Genomic DNA, 20,859 nt, shown 5'->3' with positions numbered 1-20,859 from the left:
GATATGTATTTTAAATACTGTTTGTATTCATCACTCATTCTGTCTGATGAAGAATATTTTGGTGTCTTAAGTACACAGCAGTAAAATAGCAATTTTTGAGTCTGCCAACAAAATAGCCCTATAGATTTAACCATTCAAAAGCTTCTATACACTGATTCCAAATTGTGATCTTGTATGTTGTTCTTTTCAAGAAAGTTAGTTAGAGTCTCACAAGCTCTCCTCATGGGTCTAAGTCCACTCTCACCAGTGAAAGGCGTTTGAAAAACTGGGCCCTATCTCTGGGCACATTCGTGCACACATACATTTTAAGCGTATCAGGCTGCCAGTTAACCAAACTAGATGTCTTTGGACTCTTAGGAACACGAGAATGACATGTAAACTCTAAGCACTAAGAGCTTAACTGTTGTCCATAGATTGTAAAGCAGCACTCTGATATACAGTTAGGTCCATAAATATTTGGACCGAGACAACTTTTTTCTAATTTTGGTTCTGTACATTACCGAAATTACTTTTGAGCCCCTGAAATGAAGGGATTGTGTTCAAAAAATGCTTTAGTTGCCTCACATTTTTATGCAATCGTTTTGTTCACCACACTGAATTAAAGCTGAAAGTCTGCACTTCAACTGCATCTGAGTTGTTTCATTTACAATTCATTGTGGTAATGTACAGAACCAAAATTAGAAAAAAGTTGTCTCTTTCCAAATATTTATGGACCTAACTGTATGTGTATATTTGCATATGTCAATATATATCCTCTTTATTTTTCAAAATTGATGCCATTAGGTTAGGAGCACGCGCTGATACAGCACATTGCTGCACCCACCAAATGACAAACCAACTCAGGATCCCAGATTAGGACCTGAGTGCAGCCATGTAATGGGTGACACCTCAGCACCGCACTAGTTCAGATGGAGTGGAACAGTGTGAGTTTTTTTATGGTGGCTGGATTGCTAATTCTGCCACCAACCCCCTGGTTTTTCCCTGCAGGTTCCCTACATGCAGGGCTGGATGCAGATTAACGTCATACCCAGGACGGAGCAATTGCAGGTTAAGGACCTTATTCAAGGGCCCACCAAAGTAGAATCACTTTTGGCGTTTACAGTGCAAATCCCTAGCCTCGCAGCCACCACTCTGCCCAAACCTTTAAATAGGTGAAATTCAAAATGACTAAATTACGAAAAGTTTATTATTATAGAAGGAAAAAAAGTCAGATTAGTTTTGACTTCAGACTAATTTAGACTTTTGGCTTGAACATGCGCAAAACAGATTACCACCTTATTAGTGAAGACAATAACGCTCATCCACCTAAATTAAAGATTAAGTTTTTGTCTGTGTATCAATCCAGTTGCTATTTCTCTGTCATTCCAAAAGATGGCATATCACAAACATTTTAGTACTAACATGCATGCATTTGTTATTTCAATATATGGTACATCACAAACATTAACACTGCTTTTATGAGTCCCAAACCAAATGCCATTGCATTAAAGTATCTATCTATCTATCTATCTATCTATTGTGCACTGCAAACGTTGATGCTGAGGTCTACGTTAACCACTTAGATTTCAACCCGTCTTATATAGGTATCACAGCTAGTTAAATAATAAGTGAATGTCCTTTCTTGAAAATCTATGAAGATAATTTTATAGACGCCATTGGTTTACTTACTTGCTGTTGCTTGAACCCGCTGAGCAAAGCATTGGTGTGCACCACAGTAAGAGGGAAAGAAAGGCGTGGACCAGCATAGGAATCTGGAACTTCAATCTTCTCATATTTTGCCAACTTGGCCTCTTCATTCATGAAGTCATTATTTGGATCCAAAACATGGGAGATTAAATCTGGTAAAGAAAGCTTTTTATTTTTAAATGTATTGAATTATATAATTGATAAAGAATTTTCGAAAACCTACACAATTTGTAAAGTCACTTTTTGCAATGAGAACTCTTTAAACAATTTCACTTAAAAAAATAAGGAATGTATTGAAGAAGATAAAAGTAATAATTTATACAGCAGCATAAAATAGTAAGTTAAATAAATGAGGGACCTGAGTGGGCAAGGGCAGATTTGCCATTATTTTATAAGTACAACTAAATGCACAGTTCACAGATCTACACCTAAAGGTGATACAGTCGGTCACACATTGGAATTCCTGTACTTTACCTTTCAATTACAATAGCAAAATGGCAAGTCTTCTATTTGATTCTGAAAATTCAACTTCTAAGACTAGAAACAGTTATTTAAGTGAATGAAAGTGTAATGAAATGTTCCAATTAAAATCTACAACTCTAATAAGAACAGAATACAGTGTAGAGCCAGAAACCTCAACCAATAAAAATGACCTACAGTTTATGTGTATATGTATCTTCTTCTTCTTTTGGTTGCTCCCATTAGGGGTTCCCACAGTGGATCATCGTCTTCCATATCGTCCTGTCCTCTACACCTTTTTCTTTCTGTTACGCTCATCACCTGAATGTCCTCTCTCACCATATCCATAAACATCCTCTTAGACCTTCCTCTTTTGCTCTTACCTGGCAGCGCTATCCTTAACATCCTTCTCCCAATAGTACATCTTATATATAAACGTCTATGCATGGAAGTGTGCGTGTCTGTCCGGCCCGGAAGTGAGAGGTGGAATCGAGGTATGGTCTCTGCCTCCAAGGAAACAGAAAACTTGCTTAGCCACTAATAACACAAGCGAGGCGAGCACGTCTGCAAAACAAAACCTCAGAAGACAAAGTCACTTAGCCGCTAACATCGGCAAAACAGCATCCCTTTTACTTTTCCTCCCACCTGTAATGCATAAGCAATGCGAGCACATCAGCAAAACGAATCCTTCTAGGAGAGAGATGGCCAGAGCAGTTCCTTTCAATTACCTGACATCTCTACATTTCAATTTTTTTTCTACCAATTTCAATAGTTTCTAGGACCCCAGGCTTTTTACAGCACGGGCTTACACAGCTTGTAAATATATAAAAATGTGTATGAATTTATATGTACAGTATATTTATATGTATATGTAATATTTAGATATGTTTATGTGACTTCCTGCCTTTCAAAATCAACTTTTTATTTTTATATGATGGGGAAGAGGTTTTTAATGAAATTACAAGTTTATGTATAAAAAACTCCGTCCATAAAAAACTCCATATTCAGATGTGATCAATCCAATTCAGAGACAAAACATATCCCTATATAAGAAAAGGCTGAATTATAGAGAGTACAGAATGAACATTAGAAAGTACTTCCAAACACAGAGAACCACAGCTACATGCAGATTACGGGCAGGGTAGTACAGTAGACAGCCATGCTATGGAGACATTTAAATCTCAAAATATTGACCAGATGTTGGGTTGAGTTGCCTGTTCTGTTCAACACTTTTTATATATTTTTTACATTTTTATTATATTAGAACCTATCAATCAAAGGGACTGGAGTTATTTAAATTCCTTGCGTATTCTAATTTTGTCCAAAACTGTCTTAAAATCATAACTCTTTCAAAATGCATTAGTGATATTTTTCTTATCTTACATCATTCATTACTTTTTCTTTGTGGAGGTATAATGTAAATTCTTGTAAGACACTTTACATTTCTTCTGCTTAAGACAAATGTGTTTTTTTTCATTTAGTGATATTCAACATATTTCTTTAATGTTATCAGATGCTTTCTAAACACTGCCTAAGTGGCTATTAGAATTCTGTCACTTTCAGTTTACGTTTGACAGCTGGATGTGTTGAAGACTGAAGTGCTGAGTCTTTGTTCATTTGGTGCCTAGTATTTTTTTTCTCCTTGAGTTAAGAAAATCATGCATTATATTTATATATTATCTACCATTATATACAGTGCATCCGGAAAGTATTCACAGCGCATCACTTTTTCCACATTTTGTTATGTTACAGCTTTATTCCAAAATGGATTAAATTCATTTTTTTCCACAGAATTCTACACACAACACCCCATAATGACAACGTGAAAAAAGTTTACTTGAGATTTTTGCAAATTTATTAAAAATAAAAAAAAATTGAGAAAGCACATGTACATAAGTATTCACAGCCTTTGCCATGAAGCTCAAAATTGAGCTCAGATGCATCCTGTTTCCCCTGATCATCCTTGAGATGTTTCTGCAGCTTAATTGGAGTCCACCTGTGGTAAATTCAGTTGATTGGACATGATTTGGAAAGGCACACACCTGTCTATATAAGGTCCCACAGTTGACAGTTCATGTCAGAGCACAAACCAAGCATGAAGTCAAAGGAATTGTCTCGAGGCACAAATCTGGGGAAGGTTACAGAAATATTTCTGCTGCTTTGAAGGTCCCAATGAGCACAGTGGCCTCCATCATCAGTAAGTGGAAGAAGTTTGAAACCACCAGGACTCTTCCTAGAGCTGGCCGTTGTGGAGGATTGCCGGCTTCCCAGTCCGGCCCTCACCCCCAGGCCGCTAGGAGGAGCCCTCCGGACAGCATATTCGTGCCCCGAGTTCCAGCAGGGCCTCATGGACTTTGTAGTGTTGTGACACAGCCCTGCTGGATACCTTGGGGGCCGCCAGGAGTCGCTGTAGGGGGGTAGTGGGCTCTTGTATGCCCTATAACCCGGGAGTGCGTCAGCATCACGTGTCCGGAAGAAACGACGTGCTCCCGGGATGAAGAAGAGGACTGTTTGCCCTGACCCGGAAGGAAATGGACTTGTGGGTTGTGCTTGGAACCACTTCCGGGTCAGGAGCTATAAAAGGACTATGGGAAGCCCAGAACACTGAGCTGAGCTGGGAGGTAGGAGGGCGAAGTGTCTGGGAGTGGAGGATTGGTTTATTGTAAGAGAATTGTAGTGTTTATGAGTGTGGAGTGGAGGGTGCTTGGTGCACAGTATATTTATAAAATAAATATTAGTTATACTTTTACCTGGTGTTCAGAGTGGTACCTGAGGGTTCAAGAGGTGGACAAAAGCCTTAACTGCTACACCGTCCATCTAAACTGAGCGATCGGGGGAGAAGGGCCTTAGTCAGGGAGGTGACCAAGAACCCGATGGTCACTCTATCAGAGCTCCAGAGGTCCTCTATGGAGAGAGGAGAACCTTCCAGAAGGACAACCATCTCTGCAGCAATCCACCAATCAGGCCTGTATGGTAGAGAGGCCAGACGGGAGCCACTCCTTAGTAAAAGGCACATGGCAGCCCACCTGGAGTTTGCCAAAAGGCACCTGAAGGACTCTCAGACCATGAGAAAGAAAATTCTCTGGTCTGATGAGACAAAGATTGAACTCTTTGGTGTGAATGCCAGGCGTCACGTTTGGAGGAAACCAGGCACCGCTCGTCACCAGGCCAATACCATCCCTACAGTGAAGCATGGTGGTGGCAGCATCATGCTGTGGGGATGATTTTCAGTGGCCGGGACTGGGAGACTAGTCAGGATAAAGGGAAGGATGACTGCAGCAATGTACAGAGACATCCTGGATGAAAACCTGCTCTAGAGCGCTCTTGACCTCAGACTGGGGCGAAGGTTCATTTTCAGCAGGACAACGACCCTAAGCACACAGCCAAGATATCAAAGGAGTGGCTTCAGGACAACTCTGTGAATATCCTTGAGTGGCCCAGCCAGAGCCCAGACTTGAATCCGATTGAACATCTCTGGAGAGAACTTAAAATGGCTGTGCACCGACGATTCCCATCCAACCTGATGGAGCTTGAGAGGTGCTGCAAAGAGGAATGGGCGAAATTGGTAAAGGATAGGTGTGCCAAGCTTGTGGCATCATATTCAAAAAGACTTGAGGCTGTAATTGTTGCCAAAGGTGCATCAACAAAGTATTGAGCAAAGGATGTCAAAACTTATGTACATGGGATTTCTCAGTTTTTTTATTTTTAAAAAATTTGCAAAAACCTCAAGTAAACTTTTTTTACGTTGTCATTATGGGGTGTTGTGTGTAGAATTCTGAGGAAAAAAATTAATTTAATCCATTTTGGAATAAGGCTGTAACATAACAAAATGTGGAAAAAGTAATGCGCTGTGAATACTTTCCGGATGCACTGTACCTACAATAATTTGTAACTAATTTGGTGTTTCATTCATTCATGCTTTGTGGTGGTTTGTGCTGGCAAAACAAATTTGACATATTGGTTAGGAGGGAAAATCATTTTTAATAATTTATGCAAATGAATATGATACTCATAACAGATTCATATCCTCAATTTCTGAGTCAGTGGTTGGGTATGTCTGAATGGCACACTATAGTGAGTAAGGATGTAAGCCACTACTAATTACCAGTCTAAATTCTATGAATAACCTTTCATGTTTCAAAATGCTTTTAGAGTATTTCTGATTAGAATATGGAGGAATACTTTTCATGAGAGAGTAACAGTTAGATCCATAGAATCATCACCACTTATTGACCCAAAAGTATAAGCAATAGAGGAGTAATATCAGAACATTCAAAATTCAATCATAAAGAAATGCTGCGCACTGAATAGATAGATAGATAGATAGATAGATAGATAGATAGATAGATAGAACTTTGTCTGCAGGGGGAAATATGGCTTTTTACAGAAGCCCTTTAAATAAAAAAATACATAAATAAGTAGATAAGCAGGTAGTGTGGTGCAGTAGTTAGAAATGTAACCAATTGTATCTCAAATTTTGTAAGTCACTTTGGATAAAGTCATGAGCCAAATATGTAAATGTAAAAATAAATGTAGATAAGTAAATAAATAAACTAACACACATACTTTGGTCTGAACACACGCCAGAATGTTTATAAAGCAAGAAAATTAAAAAGAAAGAAAACCCCTGACTTGGCAGACATAGTCATAGTGAGAATTATGCCTACATACTAGGGGGCTCCGCCCCCTGCTCGCTTCGCTCGCCAACCCCTGGTGTTGGGAATGATAAAGAGCGTGATGTATGAATGAGATATAGAATAGTGTGACGGTGTAGATGATGCAAATAGAAAGCAAATAATAAAGTGTGTGGCACAGTGTAAAGGTTTATTGGAAAATTTCTTTGTACACGCCGTTTAACTGTAAAAGGTAATTCCAGCTCAGAACTTGTAAGGTCATTTAAGATGGTTATTGTTGTGATCAGAGTCAAGTTTGTCAGAGCTTAGAAAGAGTTGTGTCTCTCCAGGAAGTAATGGAATGACTTGGGTATTTATGTTTTCCACATTAATATTTTTTGGACATAATATAGTGCGTTGTGTTAAAAGGGGCATTTGGTCTAATGAGATTGCTGTTCCAAATCTCTCTGTAACTAAGTCGTCGCAGATAAAGGCTTGAGGAATTGTAATAATATGTGGCTGAAGTCCATCTGTATTGGTGAGTGTACCATCTCTCAGTTGTAATAAGCAATTGTTATGATCTGGTTCTGGACATCGTATCTTTTTTACTAACTGTATCTTTTGAAAGCAATGCCAATTGTCTGCGTATTTTAAGGTGCACTGAACAATAGCTGAGTGCATGGCATCTGGAAGAATAGCTAATCACTGTTTAAAATCTCCTCCTAATAAAAGTACCTTTCCTCCAAATCAAATATTATTATTCATAAACGTTTGTAGAAGTTTATGAATGGTGTTGAGTAAGTGACTTCATGCAATTGAACATTCATCAATAAACAACATTTTTTGAAGACGGATGTCACGTGCAGTGCCACCGTTAATGTTCATAGTGGATACCGATTTGTAGGATCTAATGCAGTTGATAAAGATTTCACTTTCAGGTACATCGTCAGTTAGAATCTTCTGTAGATATTCAGTATATGAATGTAAAGAAGGCAGTCTAATTTGACCCTTTTGACAACAACGTCTAAATGTATTACTTGTATTGCCAGTTGTTTCTTCAGGGAAGTGAACTGAATGACAATGATTGCAAATGACATTCATTAATCCGAATGAATTTTCCCGGTGTATGTTTTGCTTGTGCCGTTTGAGAGGCGCGTTGTTGTATGTGTAGTATTTGGGATGTGTTGTTTTGGAGCTGTAATCGATTTGCCTGTGCTGTGTGAGACGCCCGTTGTAGCCTTCCTTGCCGTTAACGTATGTCTGAGACGGGAGGTGTTTCATTTTGAATCCGTGCCTGTTGCGATGCAGCACTTTGATTGATAGTTTGCGTCATGTGGATCCAGGATGTAGATTTGTGCATATTTGCGTTGTTGATTTGTTTCAGGGTGCACTGTTCCAATGTGATGCAGTATTTGTGCACATATGGGAAAGCAGTATGGGCCATTGCCTTTTGGTGGCCTGATATTTACTAAAAGCAAATGAACTATTGTAGGATCTAACGCAGTTCATAAAGTTTTTACTTTTAGGTACATCGTTAGTTAGAAGCTTTAGTTGAGCTTTGCGTTTTTGGAGTCGAGACATTTTTTCTTTTAGAAATATTGATAAGTAATAAGGAGTATTGCACTCACTGTTAATATGGAGCCTTTTCTGCAATTGATTGGTTAATAGTGCTTTATTGTAAGGAGATCCACCAATGCTGACACCTATGCTGTCTAGTGTGAAGGTGTTGATGTTCACTTTAGAATATGTGGCTTTGGGTGTGACTTCTTATGGATGTGTGTGTGTGGGGGGGGGGGGGGGGGGGGGGGGGGGGGGGGGGGGGGGATTTGAGGATTGTTGTTGCGCGAGCGTCTTCTTTCTTTTTGTGTTCCTGTGTCTTGTTGAATCCCCCTCTTTGTGTGTGTCCCGTACCTCGCTTGTAGGGTCTGTGGGGTGGTTTTGTGTTCCATGGGCTTGTTGAATCCCCCTCTTGGTGTGTGTCCCGTCCGGTGCCTGTAGGGGGGGGGGTGCCTTGCTGTTGTGCGCGAGCCTCTTTTTTTTTTTTTTTTTTTTTTTTCGGGTCTAGTTTCGTGTGCAATGTGTTTTGTGCTTCCTCATCCGCCTTTGTCGCCCTCTTTTGTCCGCCTTTCTCTGACTCTCGCGGACTCTTTTTGCGCCTGCGCCTCTCGCGGCCCCTCATCCGCCTCTCTCGCCCTCTTTTGTCCGCCTTTCTCGGCTCCTCAGCCGACTCTCGCGGACTCTTTTTGCGCCTGCGCAGTACGTCTTTTTGCAGCTACGGCCCATGGCCGGATGTGCCTGCGTCCATCATCCGGTTTAGCATTCTCGGTTAGTAATATGGATTGTTGTTAGTATAAAGGAGCCCCAGCAGTGTTTTTTCACACACTTCGGAATAATTTGTTAGCTGAAAGTACTCAGTCTTAGTGTGTCAGAAACATGATACGTAACATTGTTCATAATGGCACTCTATTTTGTTTTAATTCTCACCTTTGCTACGATCTCCAGGAGGTCCAGAGTGCATCCTTCAGTTGAGTTTGCCCTTTTAATTAGCTTGTAGATTCTGTGGGCCTCTTGAAGTGATGTTACCAGCCCAACACACAACAGCGTAGAATATCGCACTGGCAATCACACCCACAGAGTTATAGAAAATGTGAAGGATATCACTACCCACATTAAAGATGGCGCTGACTGGTGTGGCTGGCCGTCTGATCATCTCGCTAATCTGTTTTATTTTTGTTTTTTTGTATTAGTTTATCCCAACGACCACAGTCCTACAAACGTGATTCTTTACTTAACATATTTTCTTGCTTGCTTTCCTCTCGATTTTCATCTCCTGTTGGGATATTATGTGATCCTCCACCTTTGTTTTATTCATCTGCTGACTTCTTCACCTGGACCCCTGTATCATGTAGAAGAAGAGAAGGTATTGCTGTTAAACAACACCGACTCAAGTCCCAGAGCTTGGTTTCCCGATGCCTGCGAGTTGCCTTCGACCCATCTTCTCCTGCACAGGAATCCATCCCTAGTTCATGGGCACTGGACACTGGAATTAATTTCTCCATTTCAAGGCGGCATCACTTTTCCTCGGTGTGCTCTCGGGGAGTAAACACTGCTAATCTTCGTATGCTCACCCATGCTCATCCCGCAGCAAGCTCTTCTACTTCTATCAAGGCTGCTGTCTTGAACGTGAGATCAGTGTCTAATAAAACTTTTATTCTGCAAGACTTTATTATCTCAAATAATCTGGATTTCTTTTTCATCACTGAGATCTGGATTGTAAATGGTGACTCTTCATGTATTACTGACTTGGTACCATCAGGTTATTCATTTCTAAACTCTCCTCGTCTGACTCATCGTGATGGGGGCATTGCCACTGTTTTTAAAAGTATGTTTTTGTGTCAGAGCCTTACAAAGGGTCCATTTAGCAGCTTTGAACAGCAACTTTTGAAGTGTGCAGCTCCCCTTCTTTGTTGTTTGCTGTGGTTTATAGACCTCCTGTAATTAATGATATATTAATTTCTGAATTCTCTGATCTCCTGGCTGATATCACCCTCTCCCATGACAAAGTACTTATTGTTGGTGATTTTAACATTCACGTTTGTTGTCAATCGAAACCTTTGGTTAATGACTTTTTATCACTATTGGAATCATTTGATTTTATCCAGCATATTAATACGCCAACTCACTCTCTCGGTCACACCCTTGATCTCTTTCTTACACTTGATATTTCAGTTAATGATATTGATTTAGGCGATGTTTCTTTTACTGATCACTTTTCAATAATGATGGATTTGAATATTACTGTAGATGTCCCTACTACTAATTGTGCTTCACGCTGCTCTCACTTTTTAAATTCTTCTATTATATCTGATTTTAAAACCACATTCTCTAGTCTTGATGTACATGTCCAATACGATTGTATCGATGATTCTGTCTTAGAATTTAATTCTTCTTGTAAAACGGTATTAGACTCAATTGCTCTGCTCAAGACATGCTGTAATAAGGGAAGACCTGCTCCCTGGCTAAATGAAACTACGCAATCGCTGCACCGCGCCTTTCGAACTGTGGAATGGCGTTGGAAAAAAGATGGACTGATTGTTTCTAAACAGATTTTTAGGACTTCTCTATTCAAATTCCAGGTTGCAGTTAAGAAATCTAAACATGATTTCTTCGCTGATTTAGTTTCCCGTCATTCTAAGAATCCTAGGATCTTATTTAATTCAATTAATGTGGCCATTCACCCTCATTCTGTGATGGGATTAAACAGAACTGTTCATTCATATGAGCAGTTTCTTTCATTCTTTGTCAGTAAAATTGATAAAATTCACTGTGGTATTGTTCCAACTGACTATGAACTTCCTACTTTTAATCATGGTATTGTATTTGAATCTTTTGATCCTGTCTCACTTTCACAGCTAAAAAGAACTATTGACATCCTTAAACCAGCCCCCAGTCCTCTGGATATTGTACCACCACACCTCTTAATGGAAGCCTTTGATATTTTGGGCCCATCTTTACTAGTCATTATCAATGATTCTGTTAGTGCGGGGGTTGTGCCCTCATTTTTTAAACATGCTGCAGTGCGTCCCTGTCTAAAAAAGGCAGAATTAGATCCTGGAGTTTTAGTCAATTTTCGCCCAATTTCCATTTCCAGCTAAAATATTAGAAAGAATTATTTATAATCAATTGGTTGACCACCTTAACTCCAATAATTTATTTGAGATTTACCAATCTGGCTTTAGGCATTATCATGATGTTGAGACGGCCCTCCTTAAAGTATTCAATGACGTGTCTAATATTACTGACTCAGGTGGATCTGCGGTCCTTGTCCTCCTGGACCTGACTGCTGCCTTTGACACTATTGACCATGAGATATTGCTGTTGAGCCTTGAACATCTTGTTGGGCTTAAAGGGGCTGCTCTTAACTGGTTCAGGTCATATTTAACTGGTAGACACTTTTCAGTGACTTTAAATTCCTCTTTTTCGTCTACTGCTCCTCTTAAATGTGGTGTTCCTCAGGGATCCATTTTGGGTCCTATCTTATTCTCTATATACCTTCACCCTATTGGAGCTATTTTTAGGAAATTTAACATTTCTTTTCACTGCTATGCTGATGATACACAGGTTTATATTCCCATTTGCAACTCTGCAATAAATCAACTGCACAACTGTCCTTCTGAACTAAGATCCTGGATGGCTAATAATTTTTTTGATCTGAATCAAAATAAAATGGAGGTGCTTATAGTGGGTCCATCAGCTAAAGCCCAAATTGGTCTTGGACTTCTCAGCTCTTTCTCTGTCTTTTGCAAACCTCAAGTCCACAATCTTGGTGTTATCTTTGACAGTAACCTCTCTTTTGAGAAACAAGTTAAAAATTCTGTAGTCAAAAGTTGCTTTTTCCAGCTTCGTCTATTAGGTAAGATCAAGCCTTTTTTATCTTCTAGGGATCTTGAGAAAGCTACTCATGCTTTTATCTTTTCTTGCCTTGATTACTGCAACTCGCTGTATTCTGGGATTAGCAAATCCCTGATACACAGGTTACAGTTGGTCCAGAATGCTGCCGCTCGCTTTCTGGTTGGGGCAAGAAAGTATGACTCTGTTTCTCCAATATTAGCTTCTTTACACTGGCTGCCTGTCAGTTTTCGAATTGATTTTAAAATGTTGTTGCTAGTTTTTAAATCTTTACATGGGCTTGCTCCTGCCTATTTATCCGAATTGTGTGTTTTACACCAGCCATCCAGAGAGCTTAGATCTTCTGGTCAGTTGTCTCTTGTTGTCCCTCGTACCAAGTATAAAACTAAGGGGGACAGGGTTTTTGCAGCTGCTGCTCCTCACCTGTCGAACTCTTTACCTCATCACATAAAGGAGTCGTCTACAATTGAACTGTTTACAGCAAGATTAAAGAGTCATTTCTATTCACTTGCATTCCGTGACCTTCAGTAATGCTGATGGTTTCCTCATTGTGATTATGTAACATTACTTCTATTTATTATTTATTTTATTTATGTTGATTTATTTTATTTCTATTTATGTTTTTCATGTTAATTGTATGTTTTTCTTTAATTGTATGTTTTTCTTTAATTCTATTATTGTAAAGCACTTTGGCCACAGCATTCCAGTGTTGTTTTAAATGTGCTATATAAATAAAGTTGGCATTGACATTGACATTTAAGGGACACAGGCTCTACCCTTTCTTATGCAGTTCCTCTGTGTTCTGAGACCAGTCCAATCTGTCATTAATGTGGAACCCCAAGTACTTACAGGACTGGACCATCTCTACATTCACTCTTTGAATAGTGCCTGTACATAGAGGCTGTGAAAGTCAATAACCAGTTCCTTGGTTTGGCGATGATAAGATGCAGACAATTCTCTTTGTACCAAGAAACAAAGTTCTCCACCTGACACCTACTGTATACCCTGTCTCATCTCCATTATCAATACACTCCGCAAGTGCAGAATCATCTGAGAATTTCTGCAAATGACATAACCTGGTGTTATATTTGTAGTCAGAGGTGTACAAAATGAAGAGAAAAAGAGACAAGAATATTATTCCTTATGGTGCTCCAGTGTTACTCACATTCATATCAGAAACACAGTCCTTGAATCTCACAAACTGCACTCTGCCCAATAGAGAGATTCTTATCCATTACACCATAAGCTCATCCACCTGCATATCTCTGACTTCAGCCAGGGATGGCTGGATGCTATCAAATGTGCTGGAGAAATCAAAAAACATAATTCTCACAGTGCTGATAGCTTTGTTCAGGTGAGAATAAACCTTGTGGAGCAGACAGATAATTACATCCTCCACTCCAGTTTTCATCTGATAAGCAAACTGCAGTGAGTCTAAGAGGTCTACCACAAGAGGACCTCTATAAGCTCTTCATGATGTGAGACGTTAGTGCCATTGGTCTGTAAAGTAGTCATTACATGAAGAGGCTCCCACCTTCTTTGGAACAGGAACAATACTGAGTATTTTCCACAGCAGCAGAACTTTCCAAAGCCTTAGGGACAGACTAAACAGGATTGACACAAATCTTGTCCAGCAGCTTTTCCTGTGTGTAGCTTTCTTAGTTGCCTGCTTACTTGGTCTTCACTGACACCAATGATCAGAGGTGGATTTGTCGCTGTTCATTCCAGTTGATGTGATAGGAGTTGTTGATGTGGTAGGGATGGTGTGGGAGACTGGTCATTGGAAGAAAGTTGCATGGGGTTTGGGACTAATAGAAAGTATTTCAGGGCATTAGCTTTGTCCATATCCCTTTCTAGCTCCTGAGCCTTAGGATTGCTTGAGGCCTGAAATTATACTCAGTCCATTCTAGACATCCTTCATGTTATTATGTGTGAGTTTGTTTTCTATTTTAGCTTTGTAAGCTTCCTTTGCTTGAACTCAGTTTTTTCTTTAGCACATGCTGTACATTCTTCACAGCCTCTTTGTCACCAGATTCAAATGCACTCTTTTTCTCATTCAGGAAACCTTTTAGCTCCTCAGTAATCCAATGCTTGTTGTTTGGAAAGCAATGCATTGTCTTCGAGGGTACCACTGTGTTAGCACTGAAGTTAATTTAGTTTGTGATACAGTGACTGGGTGTCTCAATATTGTTCCCATGTGACCTGAACATCATTTACCAATCTGTCATTTGAATGCAGTCAATCAAAGCCATTCCAGTCTCCAGGCTCCACTTCCTTATTGTTCTAGGGATAACAGGGTGCCGTCCAATAAATAATAAAATAAAACGAATCTGGTTGTGGTCAGATCTGCCTAAAGGTGCCAGTAGTTTACATTTAAAGACACCTTTAACATTTGAACACAGCAGGTCCAGCTTGTCCCCTCCTTTAACCGCCACCTTATCATGGTGGAGGGGTTTGTGTGTCCCAATGATCCTAGGAGCTCTGTTGTCCGGGGCTTTATGCCCCTGGTAGGGCCACCCAAGGCAAACTGGTCCTAGGTGAGGGATGAGACAAAGAGCGGTTAAACAAACCTCCTATGAAGAAAAACAATTTTGGATGGCGTTTTCCCTTGCCCGGACGCGGGTCACTGGGGCCCCACTCTGGAGCCAGGCCTGGAGGTGGGGCTCGATGGCGAGCGCCTGGTGGCCGGGCCTGCACCCATGGGGCTCGGCCGGGCACAGCCCGAAGAGGCAACGTGGGGCCCCCTTCCCATGGGCTCACCACCTATGGGAGGGGCCAAGGAGGTCGGGTGCAGTGTGAGTTGGGTGGTGGCCGAAGGCGGGGACCTTGGCGGTCCGATCCTCGGCTACAGAAGCTGGCTCTTGGGACGTGGAATGTCACCTCTCTGAAGGGGAAGGAGCCTGAGCTAGTGCGCGAAGTTGAGAGGTTCCGGCTAGATATAGTCGGACTCACCTCGACGCACAGCTTGGACTCTGGAACCAATCTCCTTGAGAGGGGCTGGACTCTCTACCACTCTGGAGTTGCCCCCGGTGAGAGGCGCCAAGCAGGTGTGGGTATACTTATTGCCCCCCAACTTGGAGCCTGTACATTGGGGTTTACCCCGGTGGACGAGAGGGTAGCCTCCCTTCGCCTTCGGGTGGGGGGACAGGTCCTAACTGTTGTTTGTGCGTATGCACCGAACAGCAGTTCGGAGTACCCACCCTTTTTGGAGTCCCTGGAGGGTGTGCTAGAGGGCATACTTTCTGGGGACTCCCTCGTTCTGCTGGGAGACTTCAATGCTCACGTGGGCAATGACAGTGAGACCTGGAAGGGCGTGATTGGGAGGAATGGCCCCCCCAATCTGAACCCGAGCGGTGTTTTGTTATTGGACTTCTGTGCTCGTCACGGATTGTCCATAACGAACACCATGTTCAAGCATAGGGCTGTTCATATGTGCACTTGGCACCAGGACACCCTAGGCCTCAGTTCGATGATCGACTTTGTGGTCGTGTCGTCGGACTTGCGGCCACATGTCTTGGACACTCGGGTGAAGAGAGGGGCGGAGCTGTCAACTGATCACCACCTGGTGGTGAGTTGGCTTCGATGGTGGGGGAGGATGCCGGTCAGGCGTGGTAGGCCCAAACGTGTTGTGAGGGTCTGCTGGGAACGTCTGGCAGAGCCCCCTGTCAGAAGTAGCTTCAACTCCCACCTCCGGCAGAACTTCAACCACATCCCGAGGGAGGTGGGGGACATTGAGTCCGAATGGGCCATGTTCCGTGCCTCTGTTGTTGAGGCAGCTGACCGGAGCTGTGGCCGTAAGGTGGTCGGTGCCTGTCGTGGCGGCAATCCCCGAACCCGTTGGTGGACACCGGCGGTGAAGGATGCCGTCAAGCTGAAGAAGGAGTCCTACAGGACTCTTTTGTCCTGTGGGACCCTGGAGGCAGCTGATAGGTACCGGCAGGCCAAGCAGAATGCGGCTTTGGTGGTTGCTGAGGCAAAAACTCGGGCGTGGGAGGAGTTTGGGGAGGCCATGGAGAACGACTTTCGAGGAGATTCTGGTCCACCATCCGGCGTCTCAGGAAGGGGAAGCAGTGCAGTGTCAACACTGTATATGGTGGGGATGGTGCGCTGCTGACCTCGACTCGGGACGTTGTGGGTCGGTGGGGGGAGTACTTCGAAGACCTCCTCAATCCCATTAACATGCCTTCCAATGAGGAAGCAGAGCCTGGGGACTCAGAGGTGGGCTCCCCCATCTCTGGGACTGAGGTCACCGAGGTGGTCAAAAAACTCCTTGGTGGCAGGGCCCAGGGGGTGGATGAGATATGCCTGGAGTTCCTCAAGGCTCTGGATGTTGTAGGACTGTCTTGGCTGACACGCCTCTGCAACATCGCATGGACATCAGGGACAGTGCCTCTGGATTGGCAGACCGGGGTGGTGGTCCCCCTCTTTAAGAAGGGGGACCGGAGGGTGTGTTCCAACTACAGAGAGATCACACTCCTCAGCCTCCCTGGAAAAGTCTATTCGGGGGTTCTGGAGAGGAGGGTCCGTCGGATAGTCGAGCCTTGGATTCAGGAGGAACAGTGTGGTTTTCGTCCTGGTCGCGGAACAGTGGACCAGCTCTATGCCCTTAGCAGGGTCCTGGAGGGTGCATGGGAGTTTGCCCAACCAGTCTACATGTGTTTTGTGGACTTGGAAAAGGCATTCGACCATGTCCCTCGGGGAATCCTGTGGGGGGGTACTCCGAGAGTATGGGGTACCGGCCCCCCTGATAAGGGCTGTTCGGTCCCTGTACGATCGTTGCCAGAGCCTGGTCCGCATTGCCGGCAGTAAGTCGAACCCGCTTCCAGTGAGAGTTGGACTCCGCCAGGGCTGCCCTTTGTCACCGATTCTGTTCATAACTTTTATGGACAGAATTTCTAGGCGCAGCCAGGGCGTTGAGGGGGTCCGGTTTGGTGGGCTCAGGATTGGGTCACTGCTTTTTGCAGATGATGTTGTCCTGTTTGCTTCATCAGGCCGTGATCTTCAGCTCTCTCTGGATCGGTTCGCAGCCGAGTGTGAAGCGGCTGGGATGAGAATCAGCACCTCCAAATCCGAGACCATGGTCCTCAGCCGGAAAAGGGTGGAGTGCCCTCTCAGGGTTGGTAGTGAGATCCTGCCCCAAGTGGAGGAGTTCAAGTATCTCGGGGTCTTGTTCACGAGTGAGGGAAGAATGGAGCGCGAGATCGACAGACGGATCGGTGCGGCATCCGCAGTATTGCGGGCGCTGCATCGGTCTGTTGTGGTGAAAAAGGAGCTGAGCCGCAAGGCGAAGTTCTCAATTTACCAGTCGATCTATGTTCCTACCCTCACCTATGGTCATGAGCTATGGGTAGTGACCGAAAGAACGAGATCGCGAATACAAGCGGCTGAAATGAGTTTCCTCCGCAGGGTGTCTGGGCTTTCCCTTAAAGATAGGGTGAGAAGCTCAGTCATCCGGGAGGGGCTCAGAGTAGAGCCGCTGCTCCTCCGCATCGAGAGGAGTCAGATGAGGTGGCTTGGGCATCTGATCAGGATGCCTCCTGGACGCCTCCCTGGTGAGGAGTTCCGGGCACGTCCAACCAGGAGGAGGCCCCGGAGAAGACCCAGGACACGCTGGAGGGACTATGTCTCTCGACTGGCCTGGGAACGCCTTGGGATTCTCCCGGAAGAGCTAGAAGAAGTGGCCGGGGAGAGGGAAGTCTGGGCATCTCTGCTCAAGCTGCTGCCCCCGCGACCCGACCTCGGATAAGCGGGAGACAATGGATGGATGGATGGATGGAGGTCCAGCTTGTTATTTCCTCGAGTGGAACTGTTCACAAACGGATAGAAATTTATTATTACTCCTTCCAAGTCCACATGGGTGAAGTCACCACATATTATAATTGTTGGGTTGGAGTGAGTCATCATTAAAGTGTTGGAGATCTATGAATTGTTTCCATTGTAAGGTCTCCATTTGGAATGATGTAATTTATCTCCATAGGCAAGTAATGTGGACAAATGCTTAAAACACGAGTTTCAATGTCTGAATTACAAAGTGCAGTTTTAAATGTAAAATTCTCCCATTTATGCCATTCCTCATTCTTGATGCCTGTCTTTAACAATTTTAGACATAACCTGCCTTTTTAATTAAAATTCTAGAAAAGGCAGTTTTTAACCAGTTAAATAATTACTTGAATAAACGCACCATTCTTGATACATTTCAGTCAGGTTTAGGTTTGTACTGATCACAGTACAGAAACTGCATTAGTTAAGGTAGTTAATGACCTGTGAGTTAATGCTGACGCAGGACATTTCTATTAGTCATAAGCACAGCATTCAACACCAGTGGGTGGGTCTCTCTGGTAATGCCTTAAATTGGTTTCAGTCCTATTTAACAAACAGGAAATGTCTGTTAGTTAAGGATCCATAATATTTTATATTGGATATCACATTGATCTATTCTAGGACCACTATATTTTTCAATTTGCATACTCCGGTTAAGCCAGATTATCTTAAAAAACACAGCTATTTAGACAACACACAGATTTACTTAGGGTTAGGGTTACTATAGCACCCGATGACCATGACTCTCTGTGCTCTTTGATCAAATGTTTGTCTTGTATCACTGAATGGATGAATAGTAATTTTCTCAAACTAAGTAAGGAAAAAAACAGAAATCTTAGTTATTGGGAAAAAATGGAAATAGTGAGGATCTTAGAAATAAACTTCATCCTTGCCAGTAAAAATCAAGGCAGAAATTAAGAACTTAGGTGTGATCATGGACTCTGATCCAAACCATAAATCACACATTAACTATATTACTTGGACTGCATTTTTTCACTTAAGAAATAGTGCAAACGTTAGACCACTTATAAAAAGGAAGTGAAAAATGTATTCATGCTTTTATTTTTGGTTGACTAGATTACTGTAATGCTCTCCTAACAGGACTACTTAAGGGTTTACTTTACTACTTTAAAGGGTTGCAGTTTGTTTAGAATGCATCAGCTGGAATCTTATCCAGCAAAACAAAATCTGAGCACATCTCATCAGTATTAGCATCGTTACATTGGTGTCTTCTATAATAGATTTTAAAATACTGCTAATGGTATATAAAACTCTGAATAATCTTCCATCCATTTTCCAACCCGCTGAATCCGAACACAGGGTCACTGGGGTCTGCTGGAGCCAATCCCAGCCAACAAGGCAGGAACCAATCCCGGGCAGGGTGCCAACCCACCGCAGGACACACACAAACACACTCACACACCAAGCACACACTAGGGCCAATTTTGAATCGCCAATCCACCTAACCTGCATGTCTTTGGACTGTGGGAGGAAACCCACGCAGACACGGGGAGAACATGCAAACTCCACGCAGGGAGGACTCGGGAAGCGAACCTGGGTCTCCTAACTGCGAGGCAGCAGCGCCACTGTGCCAACCCTGAATAATCTTACTTACACATATACATTGTATTTGGAGTGCCTGTCCCTTTACATTCCCAATCATGACCTCAGATCATCTAACATCCATCCATCCATCCATTTTCCAACCCGCTGAATCCAAACACAGGGTCACGGGGGTCTGCTGGAGCCAATCCCAGCCAACACAGGGCACAAGGCAGGAACCAATCCTGGGCAGGGTGCCAACCCACCGCAGGACACACACAAACACACCCACTCACCAAGCACACACTAGGGCCAATTTAGAATCGCCAATCCACCTAACCTGCATGTCTTTGAACTGTGGGAGGAAACCGGAGCGCCCGGAGGAAACCCACGCAGACATGGGGAGAACATGCAAACTCCACGCAGGGAGGACTCGGGAAGTGAACCCGGGTCTCCTAACTGCGAGGCAGCAGCGCCACCGTGCCACCCCTGAATAATCTTACTTACACATATACATTGTATTTGGAGTGCCTGTCCCCTTACATTCCCAATCATGACCTCAGATCGTCTAACATTGGTTTGCTTATTATATCGAGAGTGGAGCATAAAAAAAGTAGTCCGGCCACCTTCTGCTGTTATGCACCAAAAATTTGGAATACTTTACCGATAAGAGATACGCCAGGCTAATACCGTTGATCAATTAAAAAAAAAAAACAGTGAAAACCCACTTTTTCAGTTTGGCCTTTTATTAATTAATTTCTGTTTTACTTCTAATAGATTATATATGTATTGCTATGCCATATACTTCATGGAAGTGCTATCATTATTAATTCCTACTTTTCTTTTTTTTGTTTTCCGGTCTCTCTGTGGCGGCATTTTACATCACAACATTCTTATGAAAGTACTATGCAGCCGCTTGTGATGATGGAAGGAAAGTAGATACTCTAACTGTCTAAAAGACCAACTGTATTGAATTGACTAATATGGAGATTAAAAAATGATAAGATTGACTTTACCACCTTTATGTTAGGTAGAATGCCCATTGGAGGCAGGGTGGTCTTTAGACTTGGAACCCCTGCAGATTTTGTTTATTTTCCATTATCTCACCTCTTGAGTTTTTCTTGGTTTTTCTGTTTTCCTTGGCCCTCTGATCAGTGCTCAGACTTATCTTAATGGACTTAATAAACTTTTTAGGATTAGAATTCTCTAATACTGGTATATCTGTGTTATGTAAGTATGTATTGATTTTTTATCATTTTTTTAATATATATTATTTATTTAGTCATATATAATCTATTTCTAACTTGTTGTTTTCTCGCTTGTAACTATT

The 20,859-nt window shown here is 42.6% G+C and overlaps 1 protein-coding gene across 4 annotated transcripts in view; it reads right to left on the bottom strand.

Annotated features, from left to right (window-relative positions):
* The window catches only part of ppef1 (protein phosphatase, EF-hand calcium binding domain 1), a 209,986-nt gene that overhangs the window by 81,787 nt on the left and 107,340 nt on the right, over positions 1-20,859 (bottom strand). For all 4 annotated transcript variants that reach the window (XR_007934848.1, XM_051927109.1, XM_051927111.1 and 1 more), the window contains one exon: positions 1,669-1,838. Coding sequence is in view for 3 of the 4 variants with exons in the window: in XM_051927109.1 (XP_051783069.1) it covers positions 1,669-1,838 (170 nt within the window). In the remaining variant the exon portion in view is untranslated. The remainder of the gene's footprint in view (positions 1-1,668; positions 1,839-20,859) is intronic.

Source organism: Erpetoichthys calabaricus, chromosome 4 (assembly GCF_900747795.2).
Source record: "Erpetoichthys calabaricus chromosome 4, fErpCal1.3, whole genome shotgun sequence".
Classification (NCBI taxonomy): domain Eukaryota; kingdom Metazoa; phylum Chordata; class Cladistia; order Polypteriformes; family Polypteridae; genus Erpetoichthys; species Erpetoichthys calabaricus.
The sequence above is the reverse complement of the archived record's forward strand: the minus strand, read 5'-3'. Positions and strand labels throughout refer to the sequence as shown.